At 40.9% G+C, this 22,424-nt stretch overlaps 4 protein-coding genes across 21 annotated transcripts in view; 1 reads left to right on the top strand and 3 right to left on the bottom strand.

Annotated features, from left to right (window-relative positions):
- Window positions 1–1,981, top strand: part of LOC129830975 (focal adhesion kinase 1-like) — a 163,294-nt gene extending 161,313 nt beyond the window's left edge. For all 18 annotated transcript variants that reach the window (XM_055893891.1, XM_055893892.1, XM_055893894.1 and 15 more), the window contains 2 exons: window positions 130–210; window positions 357–1,981. In XM_055893891.1, the coding sequence (XP_055749866.1) occupies window positions 130–210; window positions 357–575 (300 nt within the window). In that variant the 3' untranslated portion in view covers window positions 576–1,981. The remainder of the gene's footprint in view (window positions 1–129; window positions 211–356) is intronic.
- Window positions 1,982–2,119: 138 nt separating this feature from the next.
- rplp1 (ribosomal protein, large, P1) lies at window positions 2,120–7,429 on the bottom strand. The gene is made up of 4 exons (XM_055893901.1): window positions 7,207–7,429; window positions 6,500–6,574; window positions 6,097–6,199; window positions 2,120–2,242 (listed from the first exon to the last, which is right to left on the bottom strand). Exons 1-4 carry the CDS (start codon window positions 7,276–7,278, stop codon window positions 2,157–2,159), a joined length of 336 nt encoding a protein of 111 aa, XP_055749876.1. The 5' UTR covers window positions 7,279–7,429; the 3' UTR covers window positions 2,120–2,156.
- Window positions 7,430–7,633: 204 nt separating this feature from the next.
- On the bottom strand, window positions 7,634–9,705 carry LOC129830974 (prostate stem cell antigen-like). The gene is made up of 3 exons (XM_055893876.1): window positions 9,492–9,705; window positions 8,420–8,533; window positions 7,634–8,044 (listed from the first exon to the last, which is right to left on the bottom strand). Exons 1-3 carry the CDS (start codon window positions 9,610–9,612, stop codon window positions 7,824–7,826), a joined length of 456 nt encoding a protein of 151 aa, XP_055749851.1. The 5' UTR covers window positions 9,613–9,705; the 3' UTR covers window positions 7,634–7,823.
- A 2,765-nt stretch (window positions 9,706–12,470) lies between these two features.
- Window positions 12,471–21,705, bottom strand: clptm1l (CLPTM1 like). The gene is made up of 16 exons (XM_055893875.1): window positions 21,096–21,705; window positions 20,879–20,973; window positions 20,430–20,619; window positions 19,809–19,966; window positions 18,727–18,923; window positions 18,403–18,497; window positions 17,943–18,027; window positions 17,244–17,347; window positions 16,552–16,617; window positions 16,393–16,443; window positions 16,183–16,265; window positions 14,182–14,216; window positions 13,968–14,023; window positions 13,815–13,859; window positions 13,450–13,565; window positions 12,471–13,296 (listed from the first exon to the last, which is right to left on the bottom strand). Exons 1-16 carry the CDS (start codon window positions 21,258–21,260, stop codon window positions 13,206–13,208), a joined length of 1,632 nt encoding a protein of 543 aa, XP_055749850.1. The 5' UTR covers window positions 21,261–21,705; the 3' UTR covers window positions 12,471–13,205.
- Between the last annotated feature and the right edge of the window lie 719 nt (window positions 21,706–22,424).

Raw genomic sequence — 22,424 nt, 5'->3', positions numbered from 1 at the left:
TCATTGTCATATGTTGGTGATCATTCCTCAAGAGCGAACGGTATTATTTCTCTTGTCGAGGGACACTGATTTCTCAGCCATTGCAGCTTTGATTTATATTAGTGATATCCTGGTTCTTTTTTTCCACAGGAGGTGGGACTAGCTTTGAGAACCCTATTGGCCACAGTGGACGAGACCATACCAGTGTTACCAGCAAGCACACACAGAGAGGTGATTAACAACTCTTCATTACAAATAAACATATTGCCTGTCTGTTAATACTCAAGACTGTTGTCCTATTGTGTCTGAGGACAAAATAAGTTATGTATAAGACAGCTGTCTATTGTGTGTTCTTTAACTCCTGTCTTCCTCTGCAGATTGAGATGGCCCAGAAGCTCTTGAACTCTGACCTGGCCGAGCTGATCAACAAGATGAAGCTGGCCCAGCAGTATGTCCTCACCAGCTTGCAGCAGGACTACAAGAAACAAATGCTGACTGCCGCACATGCCCTGGCTGTGGATGCCAAGAACCTGCTGGACGTCATCGACCAGGCCCGGCTCAAGATGATCCATGCCCAGTCCCGGGGGTCACACTAGCCACCTCCGGTACCTAGCTCCCTGGGCATGGAAGACCTCCAAGGGGAGGGATATAACAGAGGGAAGCGAGTCTGCTGTGGAAATAGAGCTGATTGGTTTCAGCTCCCATAGCAATCTGCACAGACTGCACAATGTCACAAGTCAAGACTGCTCAGCTCACACCTCGATCAGAGCTCCTGATACTACAGGACAGAGACCGAAGTGGACACTCAACCTGATCGTACCCTTCCACCCCCTTCCTAAAAACTTTTTATAGACTTGTGTTTTGTCTGTCGCTGCACTCCAGGATCCCTGGATGGTTGGAGATCAGTTACATACAAACTCTTGTTTTATTAGATTTGGCTGCGTCTCGTTTGTGCTGATAGTTTTTTTTTTTATCCAGAGGTGAAGTTCAGCTCACGTCAGACGTCTTCTTCCAGGTGGCTAATAATTCTAATTATCACAGATGAGGAAATAGATTATATTCTAAACTGGAACATCTGATCCATTGAAGAACTACAAGCTATAAATGGTAATGATTAACATTGTGTTTCTGAGAGATTTCAATGTTAAAACACTTACCTTCCCTACAGTATCACAGCATATAATGCTCATCCCAACACACCACTAGAATTATATATTTTGGAAGCTCATTTTTTCATCCTCTTACAGACTCAGGCACCTCTCGACACAGCGAAAAATAAATTGTTTTTTCAAACATGTCACATGCCACTTTTTAAGTTAACTAATAGTAAATATACAAATATATTTTTCAGCATTTCTGGGATTGAAATGTTATAAGGGGGAGGCACATTTAAGTTCCACAGTGAAGATGAACTATCACGTGCCAAATGATTTGAATCATCCAATAGTTTGGCAGTTATACAGTCCCATTGCTAGCCATTCCCTTATCACTGTTTTTGTATATTTAAACCAGGTGCTCTATTCAATCTGGATCAATAAAGCGTTAGATTGCACAATAGAAATGTATTTTCAGATTGAGCCGACTATAACATGTCATTTAGCAGATGCTCTTATTCAGAGCGACTTGCTACCTGCCGCCCCAGTAATGCTGAACTTCCACGATACGGATTGAATAGAGCCCCAAGTGAAACCTTTCTGCTTCTTTGGTTAAGCCCCATTGCCTGGGTCATATTCATTAGGGCACACTGTAGCAAAACATTTTGCAATGGAAAATAAGCATCACTTATTGGACAACTTCAGGTAGTCCTTACTTGTTCAATTTTTGTTTGGTGCCTAATGAATGACCCTGGTTTACAGATTCTGCCTCTCCAGACTGTTAGACCTTAATGTCCCTATCACGTGTACAATCTCAAACCGCTTGTTTTGGGTGTAACTTATTCTCAGGAAGAATAACCTGTACAGTTCCTTAAACTAATAAAATGTATCGTTCTTTGTCTTCAGAAGTGTGTTTTCCTTGTGTGCTGTGAAATAAAATGGCCGTTGATTTCAAAGGGTAAACTATTCCTCCCATTAGATTATATTGTTTACAGGTCATTTCATGAAGCACACTTATGCTCAAAGGAAACCACAAATATTGCCAGTTCAGTTTCTTTGATTTTATTTGTTACAAAAACTGGTTTAGTCGAAAAGACCGAAGCCCATGTCGTCATCGGAACCCTCCTCTGACTCTTCCTTCTTCTCTTCTTTCTTCTCCTCCTCCTTGGCTGTAATGCAGGGAAAACAAGGTATGGCATCAGTACATGTACCATGAAATATCCTCCAAGTTAAAACCATAATTAAATTGACAAATTACCACTGTCTGATTTAGGTGAAATAAACCCATTGGTGACAAATTGGGTAAAAAGGGAAAGACACTGCTGTAGTGGAAACCAGGCTACTATCGCCGGCCTAGCCGGTGCTTGCAAGCGCCAGAGACGTTTGTTGTGGGCGTAACAGGAAGTGATCACAGTCAGTTTTTAAACCACTGAAGCGCTGGCTCGGAGACCATGCTCAGGGTTCACACAGATAGTGGCAATTCAAGGACTTTCAAGCAGAGTTTTGGGACATGCCTACTGTTGAACACATTTCTTATACTACACAATTCCAGCTTAATGACCATTGGGCATTTGAGAATATGCTACAAAAAGCGTCTTGTTTCCGACTGGCAGCTTTAGTGCCGGGAGAATGGCCGGGTGGGCTGTATGAGGAAAACGGATTAAGAGCACAAAACACATCACATCTAATTTTAGTCCAGTCCGAATCTGCCATGTCAATTTTTACATGGTAGGAGTGTAAAAATAGAGTTTGACAGGTGCTGCATGCAGTTTGAGCAAGAAAATAAATGCTGCGCATATATTTCATACAAATTAACTATATGTATCAACAAAGCTATACGTTGTTAATCGCCAAATACATCAGTTTAATTAAATGTTCAAAAAAGTACTATGCCTAGGCCTATTTAATGAGACTTGGGCTCTAAATGTGCATCCCCAATTCTCCGCTGAACTTTTTGGAAATGACAAGTTCACTTTCTCATCCATAACGCATCTCTAGGGCAGTGCACTGTTCAGCAACTCACAGCAGGATTGGGGGCATTTACAGTGGATCACTAAAATAAATATTATGGGGACACCTACACATTTGGCAGCCAACCAAGAGTTATCAGTGTAGCTTATTATTGTCTAGACTAGAGGTTGACCGATTATGGTCCTCTAATAATCAGTATCGGTGGTGAAAAATCATAATCGGCCAACCTCTAGTCTAGACAATAAATATATATAATAATGACAATTACAACAATACTGAATGAACACTTAACTTAATATAATACATAAATAAAATCAATTTAGTCTCAAATAAATTAAACGTGTTCAATTTGGTTTAAATAATGCACAGTGTTGGAGAAGTAAAAGTGCAATATGTGCCATGTAAAAAAGCTAACATTTAAGTTCTTTGCTCAGAACACGAGAACATATGAAAGCTGGTGGTTCCTTAACATGAGTCTTCAATATTCCCAGTTAAGAAGTTTTAGGTTATAGTTATTATAGGACTATTTCTCTCTATACCGTTTGTATTTCATATACCTTTGACTATTGGATGTTCTTATAGGCACTATAGTATTGCCAGCTTAATCTCGGGAGTTGATAGGATTGAAGTCATAAACAGCGCAATGCTTGAAGCACAGTGAGGAGCTGCTGGCAAATGCAGGAAAGCGGTTTGAATGAATGCTTACGAGCCTGCTGCGGCCTACCAAATCATAGACTTAATTATAATATATCAGAAATACAAGCATTAGGTCATTAATACGGTCAAATCCAGAAACAAAACGTTTATTCTTTCATTGAAATACGGAACCGTTCCATATTTTATCTAACGGGTGGCATCCCTAAGTCTAAATATTACATTGCACAACCTTCAATGTTATAATTATATAAAATTCTGGCAAATTAATTAGTCTTTGTTAGGAAGAAATGGTCTTCACAGTTCGCAATGGGATAGGCAGCCCAAACTGTTGCATATACCCTGACTCTGCTTACACTGAATGCAAGAGAAGTGACACAATTTCCCTAGTTAAAAGAAAATCATGTTAGCAGGCAATATTAACTAAATATGCAGATAAAAAATAATAAAATAGATATACTTGTGTATTGATTTTAAGAAATGCATTGATGTTTATGGTTAGGTACACATTGGTGCAGCGACAGCGCTTTTTTGTGTGCAAATGCACCTGTTAAATAATCACCCGTTTGGCGAAGTAGGCTGTGATTCGATGATAAACAGGCACCGCATTGATTATATGCAACGCAGGACAAGCTAGATAAACTAGTAATATCATCAACCATGTATAGTTAACTAGTGATTATCTTAATATTGATTGTTTTTTTATAAGATAAGTTTAATGCTAGCTAGCAACTTACTTTGGCTCCTTGCTACACTCGCGTAACAGGTAGTCAGCCTACCACGCAGTCTCCTCGTGGAGTGCAATATAATTGGCATCCAAAAATGCAGATTACTGATTGTCATGAAAACTAGAAAACGGCCCTAATTAACTTCTTTGGGGTAGGGGGCAGTATTTTCACATCCGGATGAAAAGCATGCCCAGAGTAAACTGCCTGCTACTCAGGCCCAGATCTTAGGATATGCATATTATTAGTAGATTTGGATAGAAAACACTCGGAAGTTTCTAAAACTGTTTGAATGATGTCTGTGAGTATAACAGAACTCATATGGCAGGCAAAAACCAGAGATAAAATCCAACCAGGAAGTGGGAAATCTGAGGTTTGTAGGTTTTCAACTCTTTGCTTATCCAAGATACAGTGGAAATGGGGTCAGGTTGCACTTCCTACGGCTTCCACTAGATGTCAACAGTCTATAGAACCTTGTTTGATGCTTCTACTGTGAAGTGGGGCCGAATGAGAGGGGAATGAGTCAGAGGTCTGGCAGAATGCTTTGAGCTCGTGATGCTCGTTCACGTGAGAGCGAGCTCTGTTCCATTTGCTTTTCTGAAGACAAAGGAATTCTCCAGTTGGAACCTTATTGAAGATTTATGTTAAAAACATCCTAAAGATTGATTCCATACATCGTTTGACATGTTTCTACAGACGGTAACGGAACTTTTTGTCTGTACTTTCCGCTGGACTTGCACGGAGGAATTTGGACATAAATGGACATTTTCGAACAAAGCAAACATTTATTGTGGAACTGTGATTCCTGGGAGTGCATTCTGATGAAGATCATCAAAGGTAAGTGAATATTTATAATGCTATTTCTGACTTATGTTGACTCCAACATGGCGGATATCTCTTTGGGTCGATTTGTCGTCTTGGCGCCATACTCAGATTATTGCATGGTTTGCTTTTTCCGTAAAGTTTTTTTGAAATCTGACAGCGGTTGCATTAAGGAGAAGTTGATCTAAAATTCAAAGTATAACACTTGTATTTTCATCAACATTTATGATGACTATTTCTGTAAATTGATGTGGCTCTCTGCAAAATCACCGGATGTTTTGGAACTACTGAACATAACACGCCAATGTAAACTTAGATTTTTGGATATAAATATGAACTTTACCGAACAAAACATACATGTATTGTGTAACATGAATTCCTATGAGTGTCATCTGATGAAGATCATCAAAGGTTAGCGATGAATTTTAGCTATATTTCTGCCTTTTGTGACTCCTCTTTGGCTGGAAAAATGGCTGTGTTTTTCTATGAATAGGCACTCGCCTAACATAATCGTTTGGTTTGCTTTTGTCGTAAAGCCTATTTGAAATCGGACACTGTGGCTGGATTTACAACAAGTGTATCTTTAAAATGGTGTAAAATACATGTATGTTTGAGGAATTTTAATTATGGGATTCTGTTGTTTTGAATTTGGCACCCTGCAGTTTCACCGGCTGTTGACGAGGTGAGACGCTACCGTCCCACATACCCTAGAGAGGTTAATTGGTCGACCTCTAGTCTAGACATGAATATATTCATGCCTGGAATAAAAACCTCCAGGTTTCCATCACAAAATAATGACATAACCAACGGCTGTAGTAATACAATTCCTGTCCAAACAAGGCCTTCGTTACCTGGTGCGTCTGCAGCAGGTGCAGCGCCTCCAGCGGCAGGTGCAGCTCCACCACCTGCACCCACGTTGCAGATCAGGCTGCCAATGTCTACGCTGGCCAGGGCCTGTAACACAGACAGGAAGCAGGATAGGGTCAGACAGTGTAGCCTTTACACATGAATGACTACATGTCCGAGTATAATAGTTTACAGAAAGCAACTAAGTGGCATCGCCATTGTTTTTTTATTTAAAAAGTTCACACCACAGTAAACTAGTAGAGACGGAAGGTCTTACACCATAGATATGAAGGAATGTGTGGATGACACTGAAGGAATAAATTGGAAGCGCCACAGAGGATTCCCCAATAACAAATGCATAACCCTGTTGTATGCGTGTAAGGTGATGGAGAAAAGGGCTTCACTCACCTTGGAGAACAGACTGGGCCAGAAAGGCTCAATCGTCACATTGGCAGCCTTGATGAGAGCCATCAGTTTGTCTTCCTGCAAACACATGGAGAAATATTAGATTAGACATCACAGACCCCTACAACCATGAAGCCAAAACTACCATCAGACTGGAGTTGTTTAGCCTTTGTCAAGTTAGTAAACAAGTTAGCTGGCAACTGGAAAAAGCCAAAGTGGGAAGAAACCACAGCCATTGGTGGCTGCCTTCATCGCATTCACATGTGATCGTTTACCAGCGTTAACATGCTAAAGTTAGCGCCAAGAAGATACGGGCAAATAAATGTTCCGAATAGTCAACGTTGGTTAGCTAGCAATTTGCCATAAACAGATCTGACTAAGGCACCGGGGTTAGCTAGTTTGCAGGCTCGAGTAGCAATACCTCAAGCAACAGCACATTGTTGGCTAGAATAGAAGACTACTCGTGGTAGCTGCGGCACCGGCTAACTAACGTTAACTGATAGCATGTTAGCTAACTACTGACATTGCCGACTAGTAAGCTATCATTTTGGACAGTTACCGGCAATTATATAACTAGCATACTCTTATTTCGTATTCACGTAGACACTACCTCGGCACTAACGACAAGAAACAGTCTTCCAAATCTGCCTGGTTAGATACAGAGGCCAGCAAAGGCGCCATTTTATGCAGGTAATGGAAGCAGGACTTACTGTGACCGTGACTTCATCATCGTGGAGGATGAGGGCAGAGTAAATACAAGCGAGTTCAGATACAGATGCCATCTTTCTATGTAGATCTTATAGTTTGGGCGTCGGATGCCTAATTTTAGTTGTGCTAGTCGCCGGATTCAGGGCCTTAGCTTCAAAAGAAGAACCGAGCACCTTAAGCACGTTGACTTACTACTTAGATTTTAGCGGAAAGGGAATGAAAAAGGGCGGGCCATATGTTTATATGTTGTTAAACGTCACTTCTATGGGAGGAGTCAATGCAAATGTATACCAGTTGTAGAGCAAACATAAAACCAGTTTACTTGTTTTTAACAAAGATTAATCTTTGTTTATTCTCTTCACATAGGGCCCAACTATTTACCACAGTTATTTAACACAATACAAAACATCACAGCCAAAGCCATATAAATACAATGCATTCCCTTTATTACCGCACAACATTGTCACATTAATTCAATATAAATAGAAACAATATATATGAGCTCTGTATTGGTTTGGTAAATAAAATGTACTGTAAATATTAAGTGAAATTGTTGCCTATTGTGCTGGAGGCAGGCTATGCCTGAATTCCCCCATGCTATGAGGTCATCCATTAATTCTCAGAGCAGCCAGAGAATGTTGAGCACAGCATGGCTACAACACACAGCCAGAGTCAGTAGTGTGCTTAGCCCAACACCAGTCACTCCGTTGATGTTACAAAGGTTACTGGAGCAGCAGGTGACTTGGTTCCCATTGCCATTCACATCCACTGAGGCCCCTGACGATGCTCCTTTGCAGGTCCTTGCACTGGCGCAAAACTTCCCTATGGCCTTGATTTTGCCTGTGGATGGAAAAGGGCAATAATGCATCTTTACTATTTTAAACTGGGTCATTCGAGCCCTGAATGCTGATTGGCTGACGTATACCACAGGTATGACGAAACATTTCTTTTTACTGCTCTAATTACGTTGGTAACCAGTTCATAATAGCAATAAGGCACCTCGGGGGTTTGTAGTATATACACACACTTCTAAATTCTCAAATCTGTTCACCATGTATGGTTATTTTGTCTGGAATAGACTACCATACAAACAAATAAGCTCCACTTTTTCATTTATTAATTCACCTATCAATTCCCCTCTCCATGCGATCAATGCATTTCTACTCTTATTAGGCTACTGTAATTGGTGTCACTTAGGTTTCCAAGTACTCTCACCAAATGTGTCCACAGTGGTCATGCAGGTATCAAGGGGTGCCTGGCAGGTTTGGGATGACTGGTTGCATGCGTCATTGGTTGTGGTGGAGCTGCACACATAGCACTTCAGAGCATCTATTTTAAATATGAACAACATAATCTTTCTCCAAATTTCTAAAAACTGGTGTGGCAAATGACAAAAACATGAATGGAAAGTATTCCAGGTAGTTTTTGTTTCAGCTATAACATCAACATTATAGTCCAATGGAATGCTGAGCAGTTGGTCTGTCAACTTGGTTTCAGTGTGAAAATATCAGAATGAAACGTAAAACATTATTTGAAAAAGCTAGAAAATGGAATTGGCACTCCATCTAAGCCAGGTTGCTTTTTATTTATTTATTTCACCTTTATTTAACCAGGTAGGCAAGTTGAGAACAAGTTCTCATTTACAACTGCGACCTGGCCAAGATGAAGCAAAGCAGTTCGACACATACAACAACACAGAGTTACACATGGAGTAAAACAAACATACAGTCAATAATACAGTAGAAAAATAAGTCTATATACAATGTGAGCAAATGAGGTGAGATAAGGGAAGTAAAGGCAAAAAAAGGCCATGGTGGCCAAGTAAATACAATATAGCAAGTAAAACACTGGAATGGTAGATTTGCAGTGGAAGAATGTGCAAAGTAAAGTAGAAATAATGAGGTGCAAAGGAGCAAAATAAATAAATAAATACAGTAGGGGGAGAGGTAGTTGTTTGGGCTAAATTATAGATGGGCTATGTACAGATGCAGTAATCTGTGAGCTGCTCTGACAGCGGGTGCTTAAAGCTAGTGAGGGAGATAAGTGTTTCCAGTTTTAGAGATTTTTGAGTGTATTTGTAAATGAGTGTATTTGTTGTAGTAGTCACATTATAAGATATGAATTCATATGAAATGACCTACAACCTATATAACTAAGTAACATGATATAAACCAGTGCAAGAGCTCCAACATTAAAAGATCAGAATAGTAGACTACTCCATATGGCAGAAATCAGCATCACCATGGATTGGAAATAAAACATTTCATAGATTTGAATAGCAGTTTACCTGAGATAGGGCAGCAGAAGCTCAGGAGGAGAAGAACAGTGATGATTTTCATGGCTCCGTGGTGGCAGCACCTCTGACACTTTGGAACACTGGGACACTCTCTAAAGAAAGATCTACCCATATGAAGAGACACTCCTTCCCTTTGTCCTTAAAGTATCGCCTGAAGATAGTTGCACTTAACACGTGACATTATGGTGTGGTTCAGAGATGTATCTTATTATAGGGGTCACTGAAAAATAGCAGGAGCATCATTGTATCACAAAAGGCCATGGTTCAAAATTGGGTTCTCAATTCACTTGTCTTAATACGCTGAACAAAAATATAAACACAACATTTAAAGTGTTGGTCCCATGTTTCATGAGCTGAAATAAAAGATCCCAGAAATGTTCCATACTCACAAAAAGATTATTTCTCTCAAATGTTAGTGAGCATTTCCCCTTTGCCAAGATAATCCAGCCACCTGACAGGCATATCAAGAAGCTGATTAAACAGCATGATAATTACACATGTGCACCTTGTGCTGATGACAATAAAAGGCGACTCTAAAATGTGCAGTTTTGTCAGACAACACAATGCCACAGACGTCTCAAGTTTTGAGGGAGTGTGCAATTGGCAAGCTGACTGCAGGAATGTCACCAGAGCTGTTTCCAGAGAATAGAATGTTAACGTCGTTTTATAGAATTTGGTGGTACGCCCAACCGACCTCACAACCGCAGACCACGTTTAACCACGCCAGTCCAGGACCTCCATGTCTGGATTCTTCACCTGAGACTAACCACCCGGACAGCTGATGAAACTGAGGAGTATTTCTGTCTGCAATAAAGCCTTTTTTGTGGGGAAAAACTTTGTCTGATTGGCTGGACTTGGTTCCTAAGTGGGTGGGCGTATGCCCTCTAAGGCCACCCATGGCTGAGCCCCTGTCCAGTCATGTGAAAGCCATAGTTTAGGGCCTAATGAATTTATTTAAATCCTTATATGAACTGTAACTCAGTAAAATCGTTGAAATTGTTGAATGTTGCGTTTATATTTTTTGTTCAGTATAGTTTTTTTAAAAGGCAGAAGTGTCTGTGATTAGTTAATTCAAGTCAAATATGACATAATTCTTTTATGTTTTCAAGTACTGGATTTACTATTTTTGGGGGGATCGATTGCTATTTCTACCCTCTGTTCATTAGAATATTGTTTCATTCTTGTAACTGAATGTCTGAAGCCACTTAAAACTTGCAGTGTTCAATGAACAGCAGCATGTTGTCCTGCTGTCTTTCATCATGTCTATCATACCTTTTAGATTGCAAAGGTATGTGATACCAACTGACACCAGTAAGCAGGGGGAAACTCTGTATGTGTTTGTGTTTGTCTCTTAGTTACAAGGCCATCATCATCACTACTTTACTTTCGAAACTGGTGGAACGAGACATAATGTCAAACGTTTGCCAACTGTTGATTGATAACTAGTTATATGTTCCGGGTCCAGCTCTAGGGTGTGTTTATGATATCTTATATCTATGCCAGAACATCTGTCGGTGTCTTACCTTTTGGCAAAGATACTACTGCATTTCTTCAGCATCCAAAATTAAAGACAGTGGTTGAAAAAAAATAAAAAATACCAGCAGAGATGAACATATTTATTTCAGTTGCTCATATTCATTCATTTCAAAAACTTAATTCAGAGAGAGAACCAGGCCAGATTGGCCATTACTTCCTGTTGCTCAGCCTAACTGTTCTCCTGAGACTGATGAACCGTTGACGTTACAGCGATCAGTCTGACCTGCTTCCACCCTAAAGGTGCTACATGGTGAATCCAACATCTGCATTGGACATACAGCATTCACTGCCATGCAGCCTCCACAGAAGTCAGAGCAAACATGTGAAGGAAGATGTCAAGGGAATTAGTTTGTGTTTATACAGGACCTCCCACCCTCACCTACCGTCAACCGATCATGTCAATGCGGAGCTATGCAGAGCACTCTGCATTGTTAAAACATTTGAGAGGCGCACGGCGATGTGGTACGGAGCTCAATTTGGCCTCTGCATGCCTCCGGAGGCGCCGCAATTGCGTCACACCCTCCATACAGCGTCTCCAACCACATTTTCAGATCAAGAATAAATGGTATTTTAGCCTCCTAGGTTGATGCTGGTGGAGGTGTCTGCTGTTCATCTAGTGTGCAAAGCTGTCATCAAGGCAAAGGGTGGCTATTTGAAGAATATCAAATATAAAGTATATTATTTGTTTAACACTTTTTTTGGTTACTACGTGATTCCATATGTGTTATTTCATAGTTGTGATGTCATCACTATTATTCTACATTGTAGAAAATAGTAAAAATAAAGAAAAACCCTTGAATGAGGTGTTCTAAAACATTTCACAAGTAGTGTATGTTATTTATATGTAATTAATACCATTCATGTGTATTGATACACAATCATTATACTAATCAATAGTGTAATTCACACAAATCATGTACATAATGAGAAATTACTGGCAATTTTAATAGGCTCCCGAATGCCGCAGCAGTCTAAGACACTGCATCTCAGTGCTAGAGGCGTTACTACAGACCCTGGTTCAATCCCGGGATGTATCACAACCGGCCATCATCGGGAGTCCCATAGGGTGGCGCACAATTGGCCCAGCGTCGTCCGGGTTAGGGGAGGGTTTGGCCAGGGTAGGCTGTCGTTGTAAAATAAGAATTTGCTCTTACTGACTTGCCCAGTTAAATAAATAAAATTATCATGACTCCATTATTCATAATATTAGGTACCTATTTATTTTGTTACTCCTATATGCTGAACATTGTTATTTAGATTCTGGGTTAGGACGACATTGTGATATGAATAGAAAAGTATAGAAATGCATCTTTTTGACTTTAAATTATTTAGACGATGAGAGAGAACAATGTGTAATGCTTACATGTGGTGTGTTTCGTTGTTTGGTTACTGTGATGTGCTGTAAATTAAAACAAACTCCACCATACAATCAAACATTATCAAATGCTTTAATAACAGTTAACAAAATTTAACATCACACATTTTCGCATTCAAAAGCACATCAATGTTTCCCATATTTGGCACCATCATCTCATGGTCTTCATGTTCTAATACTTTACAAGGTCAAATACAAACATAAAAGCAGAGATCTTCTGAATGATCAAACAGCTTAGAATTCTGGACGCTTTGACCAAGCGTACAAAACGGACTGTTGACATCAGTCAGTGTGTATCCTGTTGACGACAACATGAAACGCTAGGTAGGGTTCAAGGTGTTTTTATGTTGGATGGGGCAAACATGTGCAGGCAGGCAGGGGTGGAGGGGGACTGAGTTGGTCCTATCCCATAGACAAACATATATTCACCAATCATGTTACAAATCAATCATGGGTTGGTCCATGCTCCAACTGGTGGAAGCTGTGGCTAATTCAATCAGTGTGGTGCTATTCATCGCATTGCTAGGGGAAAAGCCCACTCAAGTATTCAATGGTGTGGGTAGGTCCTGTTCAAGGTTGGGTGGGTGGTGACTGGCAAGGATGTGACTACCTGGAAGTGAGGGGCTAGGAGGGCAGTAAGGATAGCTGAACCTTCTCTACTAGGAAAATCCCCCTTGTAACAAATAACACCAATGCGTTTTACTGGCATTGTACCCCATCCCAGCACAACGATGTCTACGTCCATATTCTTCACATGGCTCTCAGGACCAGCGTGTGTGCGATCAACTATAGTTTTAGTCTTCATGGGCTTTCCCTTTGGGTTTCTCTTCCTCGTCGTAAGACAGTCCATATTCATTCATTCTGGTCTTATCAACAGGATACAGCCTTAGGAGAGAAAAGGAGTGGGAAAAGATTGTTGTAAACAAATTGACAGTCAATCTGAGGATATTCTGTTCTGGATTGGAGGAAGTGCTACAAATGAATAATTTGACAAACTGCAACAGTCAATTTAGAGAAACTGCAGTGCGTGTGCCTTACCATCTCTGGTACAAGTAGACAAGGAAGACTACATCATCCCTGAAGCAGGCTAGCCGGTGGGAGGTTGGCATCGTGATGATGAAGGCAAATATGTCATCGATGAAGGTGTTGAACGCCTGGGGATGGTCAAGATGAGACGTAATAAATATAAACTTCCATCATCGACATCCTTCAGTTTCATTGTCATCCACTTATTATGATGTCTTAGTCTGATAGATTTATGTATGCTTCATTGCAATAATTACTACACATACCGATAAACATACTATAATTGTCCTTTAATGATTAAACTATTTCCGAGACATCTAACATTTAGTGTAAAACCAGAAAATCTCTCAAATAAATACACTATATTATCTACTCACTTTATACATGAATGCTTTCCAGGGTAGATGTGCCACGGACTTAAACTGTTGAAACAAGAGAATAATCGATTTGGACACCAGCATCTGGCCATTAGCCTCCTGAATAATATAACAGAAGACATGTGCACTAGTACTTAGTATAATGGAACTGACCTTGTAGTTAACAAAGAGTTGAGGTAGCATGAAGAGGAATCCAAAAGCGTACACTCCTGTCAAAAAAGGAACCATCAAAGTCAATAAAGTAAATCTAGATTTCAAAAGTAATATAATAATATTGCGTGTATACATTTTTATGTATGGAAACACCAGTGGAAAAAGTTAATTAAAGCAAATCATGCTGGCCTCAGGATAAGATCAATTACCTTACCATTCACTAAACTGTTGATGATCCAAGAATACCAACTGTCAAACAGAGGAGACATTATTACACATTCAAACACACACCGTATAGTAGACCAACATTTAGAGGCTCACATTAGGATTTGGAAATGCAGCCCAGGCCCACACGGATTCTTTTTCTGGACCGATTTGTTCGTCAAAATCAATTTGTAGGCCATAAAAAGGGCACTTATTTCAAAATACAGTGCATTTGGAAAGTATTCAGACACCTTCCCTTTTCCACATTTGGTTACGTTACAGCCTTATTCTACAATACCCCACAATGACAAAGCGAAAACAGGTTTTTAGAAATTTTTGGAAATGTATTCAAAGACGAAAACAGAAATACCTCATTTACATAAGTATTCAGACCCTTTGCTATGAGACTCAACATTGAGCTCAGGTGCATCCTGTTTCCATGTATCATCCTTAAGATGTTTCTACAACTTGATTGGAGTCCACCTGTGGTAAATTCTATTGATTGGACATGATTTGGAAAGGCACACACCTGTCAATATAATGTCTCATAGTTGACAGTACTTGTCAGAGCAAAAACCAAGCCATGAGGTCAAAGGAATTGTACGTAGAGCTCCGAGACAGGATTGTGTCGAGGCACAGATCTGGGGAATGGTACCAAAAAATGTCTGCAGCATTAAAGGTCCTCAAGAACACAGTGGCCTCCATCATTCTTAAAAATGGAAGAAGTTTGAAACCATCAAGACTATTCCTAGAGCTGGCCGCCCGGCCAAACAGAGCAATCGGGGGAGAAGGGCCTTGGTCAGTGAGGTGACCAAGAACCCGATGGTCACTCCAGTTGCTCTGTGGAGATGGGAGAACCTTCCAGAAGGACAACCATCTCTGTAGCACTCCACCAACCAAGCCTTTATGGTAGAGTGGCCAGAATGAAGCCCCTCCTCAGTAAAAGGCACATGACAGCCCGCTTGGAGTTTGCCAAAAGGCACCTAAAGACTCTCAGACAATGAGAAACAACATTCTCTGGTCTGATGAAACCAATATTTAACTCTTTGGCCTGAATGCCAAGTGTCACGTCTGCAGGAAACCTGGCACCATCCCTACGGTGAAGCATGGTGGTGGCAGCATCATCATGCTGTGGGGATGTTTTTCAGTGGCAGGAAGTGGGAGACTAGTTAGGTTAGAGGGAAAGATGAATAGAGCAAAGTACAGAGAGATCCTTGATGAAAATCTGCTCCAGAGCGCTCAGGACCTCACTGGGGTGATGGTTCACCTTCCAACAGGACAAAGATCCCAAGCACATAGCCAAGACAACGCAGGAGTGGCTTCGGGACAAGTCTCCGAATGTCCTTGAGTGGCCAAGCCAGAGCCCGGACTTAAACATCTCTGGAGAGTCCTGAAAATAGCTTTGTAGTGACGCTCCCCACTCAACCTGACACGAGTTTGAGAGGATCTGCAGAGAAGAATGGGAGAAACTCACCAAATACAGGTGTGCCAAGCTTGTAGGGTCACACCCAAAAAGACTCGAGGCTGTAATTGCTGCCAAAGGTGCTTCAACAAAGTACTGAGTAAAGGGTCTGAATACTTATGTAAATGTGATAGTTTTATATTGTTAATACATTTCCCCAAATTTTGCTTTGTCATTATGGAGTATTGTGTGTAGATGGATTAAATGTTGTTTTTGTCCATCAATGTTTAGAATAAGGCTGTAACATAACAAAATGTGGAAAAAGTCAAGGGGTCCATTAAAATGTCTACATAGTTTCTATCAGGTATCAGATGTTGTATCAGTGTAGCCTGGGGTTGTTTTTCCCCCCAAATAATAATCCCCCCTCCCCCAGAAAATACCTACAGTTGCCCATCACTCTAGTACAGGGTTCCCCAACTGGCCTGCGGGTGGTTTAATTTGACCATCCGCTCAATTTTATTTTAAATCGGCCTGCGACTGAATCTAGTTGATGATCCCTGCTGTGGTAGATCCAACTGTTAATATCCACACAATACAGTTATAGCCTACCTTTTGTATCTCAAAAAAACTAAGGCATAAACAGCTCCTCCAATACACATTGGGTAGAGTAAATACGAGAGGTACTTCATTGCCTGGGAAGAGAAGAACATTGCAAGGAAAATCAAATTGATGCATTTCATGACAATACTACTGTATACAAATTGAGGAGAAAGGAACAAATATTCTGTTTGGTGTTTTTTTTAAATGTACAAGCCTCACCAGAGTATCATACTCTTCAGTCCTTCTCTCTGATTCGTCAGATTTCCCAAACTGTGGGGAGACAAACACTTGATATGCATGTAGAACTAACATAGACCAAATGGAATCGTAAGCAAATCAACTCCGAAAAACCTATCTTTACAAACAAACCAGACTTACTATGAACGTTGGTTTTACACCCTTCCAGATAATCTGTATCTTAAAGGCTTTCTTCACCTTCCACACCTGTAGAGGGACAGATAAACCAGTCAGGAGTGATATACTAGTCATGGGAGGACACCGTGTAAAAATCTACAAGGATCTAAACATAGCGGATTAGAGAAACCAGAACATAGAATGAGGGGATTACCAAACCTACAAAGCAGGAAAACATAGATAATCACTGAATAGTGCACTAAGTGCAGCAAACAGAAAAATCTAATCTACTCAATCCGAGAAAGGTCAAAGCCTGGCAAAATCCAATAGGTCAGATATTAGACTAACATGAACAGCAGTAACTTTAAGGAAACACTGTCTGTGTCAAAAATGGCACCCTATTCCCTATGTAGCAGACTACTTGACCAGAGCCCTGAGGTGCATTCCAATAATACAGTATCTCCTTAAGTGTGCACTCGTTCACTACTTCCCACAAATCTAAAAGCATTGGATTGATGGAGGCATCTGCTAGCGGAGTTTCCACCATATTTCTTATACTTGTCATTTCCTTCCAAATAAGTAAAATAGTGAACAAGTGCAAACTTTGGGAGGAAGGAGAGCTAATTGGGACATAGCACTGGTTAAAAGCAGTGCACTACATAGGGAATAAGGTGCCAATTGGGACACAGACACTGACAGCATGTGTGGAGACGTACCTCAATCAGGGAGCCAATTCCAGCAGGAATGAGGACCAGCAGGCTTGTCTGCTCATCAAACAGGTACATGAAAATCACAATGGTGCTGAAACACCTCCACAGCACTGGAAAAGGACCACAACATAAACAGGTCTAAGAATAGTCCACAATTGGTTATATAGAAATACATTTCATCCCACATACAAAGGCATATATGGAATATTAAATTCCACTGAATAGTCACAACGTTGTGAGAGAGAAATACAAGTTCATATTAGTGACCATATGGATTATAGCTTAAAACAGAAATGTAGCTGTCAGTGTACTGATGTTCCATATGATATGTGTTTGGTTCTATAACTGATTGTAACATTTGAATTTAGACACACCCACCAATAGAACTACAGGTATCTCCAATGAAAGTCTGGATGACAAACCAGGGCACACAGAGAGATAAGACTATCCATCCAAAACAGCCATGTTTGGGCTCAATTCAAGTTGAAGTCAGTCAATTCAAGAAGTGAACTGAAATTCCAATTAAATAATTGAAAAATAATAGCATTTATTTTCAATCATTTATCAATAAACTGAAAAGGAGATGTTATGTATTCCAAACGTGTTTCAATCTTTTACTTCTAAATTCGAATCACTTCCTGAATTGATTAACTTCAAATTGGAATTGACCCCGACTAACAGCATCCTACTGAGAAATCAACCCACCTGCTTTGCTGGACATCCCCACCATGCTTTTCTTCTGCTTCCAGAAGCTGATGTCATTTTTGAAGGCCAGGAAATCAAAGAGGAGCTGCAAAGGATATATGCTTTTAAAATTCAACGTGACACAATGAATAATTTAGGTCAGGGATGGGCAACTGCCCTTTTGTATAATAAAAAAATGTAAACGTTTTTAGGAAATCAGGTTAGGGTCTCAACTTCCTGTTGAGAATTAGAATACAGTAGACAAGGTGCAATTTCAAAATGTAGTTGAACATAAGAAGTTTTTCTCTTGGGGCAACAATATTTTGCTTAGGGCCGGCAAACCCGCATGATGATCTCAGATTTTTTGTGGCCCCCACCCCCATCAAAGTTGTCCGCCCCTGATTTAGGCCTGTGAGTCAGAATCATCCATTAAAGATGATTTTCATATACATGAAGTGACACTGGTAGACTTTAGTCTTACATGAAAGGCAGCTACGAAGAAGGTAAGGGCTAAGAGGTACAGGTTGGTGTCCACGAATATGCCCTTGATTTCATCCGCGTCTTTCTCAGTGAAGCCTGAAATCACAACAAACAAACCAATTCAATCTCACTGTGAGATTCAAATCAAATCAAAGTTAATTTGTCACGTGCGCCGAATACAACAGGTGTAGACCTTACAGTGAAATGCTTACTTACAGGCTCTAACCAATTGTGCAAAAAAGGTGTCATGATGAGGTTCATTGTAGTTCTTGAACTTTGCATGAAAATGTCCCCCATAGAATTATATTTCCATCTTACTACTCACCGAATTGTTGCAGGGAGTAGACGGCATCTTGCATGTGAATCCAGAAGCGGAGTTTCCCGAGGGAGATGGTGTCATAGGAGATAGTGAGAGGCAGTTCGATGCTGGTGCTGTTGATCTCCATCAAGTCCTTCACTCGGTTGCTCAGCTCATCCACAAACAGCAGTGGGAGGTACACCATCTTTTTTCCATTTTGAAATCTTGAATACAGTACAAAAATCAAGGAAAATCCATCAATGAATTAAGCAATAAGGCACGGGGGGGGGGGGTGGTATATGGCCAATATGCCACGGCTAAGGGCTGTTCTTTTGCACGACGCACCGCGGAGTGCCTGGATACAGCCAACAGCTGTGGTATATTGGCCATATACCACCAATTCCTGAGGTGTCTTATTACTATTATAAACTGGTTACTAAAGTAGTTAGAGCAGTAAAAATAAATGTTTTGTCATACCCGTGGTATACAGTCCCATATACCACGGCTGTCAGCCAATCAGCATTCAGGGCTGGAACCACCTGCCTTCTCCCTACAGTTCTCAGCCATTAGCTTTGACCCCGACTGCCTCATGAACTACAATCCCCATGCTGTGCTTCACATTTAGAAGCGTCAAAAATAATCACTTGCGATACGGCTTTTCAAAACATATGGCACTTATCTTTCATCAGCGAGAAAGAATCCTTCAAATAAAAAAAGGTACACTTACTGTAGCAGTTTTGCACAGAAACATACAGCTCCATCTGTCGAAACTACACTTCCCGAGTTACGCTGACACACAGGTGTTGGGAGCATGCTAGATAGCTAATTAGCACAGGTGTTCGATCGCCTCTATTCTTCAGTCTATTTTCCATAAACAAGAGCAGTATCATGGAGATATGATATGGCCATGTGGAAACACTAACCCTATCAACGTGTGTATCAATTTAACCTTTTTATTTTTATTATCATTTCTCGCCGATATGAAAGATAAGAGACACCTTTGTCCAATGACTTTTATGTCTAATGTAATGGAACTGAGAGTCATGATCAAGGGCTAGCTAGCTTGTATCATGAGTTAGTGCTAAGTGCTGTGCTAAGCGTCTACTTACACTTTCAAGTAGCGGTGCACGTCACTGGGCAGGAAGTCCCTGTCGAAGACAAAGTCTTCTGACACCACATTGAGTGTGAGACGGGAACGCCAGTGAGACACTGGCCGGTCCACTGCAGAGTCACCTCCAGTAGAAGTCTTCCGTTTCAGCTGCTCTGGCTGCACTGGGCACAATAACAACAACACATGCGAGAAAAAGACAAGGGAAAAACAAAACAACACTAATGAGAAACGCAGAAAAGGGCAATGGTAAAAACAATCAACTCAGCATGACAGCTTGAAAGACGTACCCCACAGAAACACATTCCAATGTGAAAGATATTCAAATGTACCAGACTGTTATGTAGTCAAATATGAAAATAAACATGCTACAAAAAGGGACCCTTCAGGATGGTTGATTCCAAGGCAAGCCACTGTCTGTGCGAATGGACATACCCTAACAATAAAGGCTTTACAACAGACACCTACAAGTAACTTGCTTTGGAGCTTTTCCATGGATCTTGTACATTCTGTATGCATCCCAAATAGCAACCTATTTCCTTAGAGTGACCTACTTTTGACCAGAGCCTAGAGTGCACTATTTAGGGAACGCAGCCATTGTGTGGTGTAATAGTAGTCTGACCTTCAGTGCTTCCTCCCCTGAGATCAGGCTGACCTCCAGTGGTTTGGGTATCATGTAGGTGGTGAGCTGGGTCACCAGGTGCACCTGCCTAGGGTCCTGCCACGGAGACATGCCTGCCTGGTGCACAAACACCATGGCATACAACGTCCCATTCTTACGGGTCTTCTTTGGGAGAGACACATTCACTATCCTTTAGGAAAAGGGATAAATATAGCAGGGAGAGGTACAACTTTGCAGGTTAAAATAGTCTCTATTTTCTGTTTATTCAACGTTAATAATTTACTATGAATCTGGGTAGCCGTTTTGGATTACTTGCATATATGAAGTCCAAGTCATTGTGCAACTACCCAGAGATCACTGTGTCTACCAACGTTTCCATTGGTGATCATCCTGCTTACTACCACTGCCATATATACAGCCATATCCTGTCACTGTAAGAAAAGTTGCACCTTTCAAACTTGGACTCCACATTAAAGTCCTCCTCCTTGTGAATGAGGGTGTGTCCACCATCAGCATTGGGTCGTAAAGCAGTGTAGATACTCAGCTGAGAATGGGAGGAAAAAACCAACACAGCAAATGTTCACACACTTAGCAGTTGCAAAAACGGATGGCTTAAGTTACTAAATTTGCATTCCATCTAGCTAGCTTGCAATGATGCATACCAACCTGCAGTCGTGTTTTTCCTGCCAAATAAGGTTTGAGGCAGTTTTCGAATTTGGGGTTCTCACAGGGCTTGGTGTAAACGATGCCATACATCACCCAGCAAGTGTGCAAAACATACACAACGAACACACCGACTATGAGCGTCGTGAAAGAGGTCTTCTGAAACATGCTGCCGATTGAGTATAGTCCTTCAAATATGAAATGTGCAAGGCAGATACCGTAGCGACGGTATCCTCCTCTAAACCAAGGAGCGAGAACTAACGCGAAGCCGAAAGAGAATTTAGCTAAAGAAGATTAACGTCAGTTGATGCATTTCTCATACTGAAACATTAACGTAGCTTGTGGACTGGACATTGTGGTCACAGCTGTCGGCAGGTGCTAGGCTAACCATGACTAGCTATCGTTTATCACAGTGTACGTCTCCTCATCTCTTTAACCTATCAAATGCAATGTATATTAGTAAATATTTGGTGAAATTTAAAATCCCCGAATTCTGCTCATCAGCTTGTCTCTCGAAATCGCAATATCATGTCTATTTTAGCTAAAAGCGTAGTGTCAGCTAGCTACTTCCGTGATGTATTTCCTGGTTAGACGATTAAGGGAGTATTAAACTGCGGTTGCGCAAATCTGACAATTTGCATACCAACTGAAAATATCTTGGCCACTAGATGTCAACCACGCTCCATGCAGTGCAGTCCGCTCTTCATTATAATTTCAGTATTTCAGTCACCTTCTTACTGTCAGTGCCAGGTCAAAATCAACAGAAGAAGCATAATCAATCAATCAATTTTATTTTATATAGCCCTTCGTACATCAGCTAATATCTCGAAGTGCTGTACAGAAACCCAGCCTAAAACCCCAAACAGCTAGTAATGCAGGTGTAGAAGCACGGTGGCTAGGAAAAACTCCCTAGAAAGGCCAAAACCTAGGAAGAAACCTAGAGAGGAACCAGGCTATGAGGGGTGGCCAGTCCTCTTCTGGCTGTGCCGGGTGGAGATTATAACAGAACTATGCCAAGATGTTCAAAAATGTTCATAAGTGACAAGCATGGTCAAATAATAATCATGAATAATTTTCAGTTGGCTTTTCATAGCTGATCATTAAGAGTTGAAAAACAACAGGTCTGGGACAGGTGGCGGTTCCATAACCGCAGGCAGAACAGCTGAAACTGGAATAGCAGCAAGGCCAGGCGGACTGGGGACAGCAAGGAGTCACCACGGGCGGCAGTCCCGACGCATGGTCCCAGGGCTCAGGTCCTCCGAGAGAAAGAAAGAGAGAAGGAGAAAATTAGAGAGAGCCAAGATTTTCAAAATGTTCATAAATGACAAGCAT

The sequence above is a fragment of the Salvelinus fontinalis genome, chromosome 32 (assembly GCF_029448725.1).
Source record: "Salvelinus fontinalis isolate EN_2023a chromosome 32, ASM2944872v1, whole genome shotgun sequence".
Taxonomy (NCBI): Eukaryota; Metazoa; Chordata; class Actinopteri; order Salmoniformes; family Salmonidae; genus Salvelinus; species Salvelinus fontinalis.
This window is presented reverse-complemented; position numbering and strand designations above follow the sequence as displayed.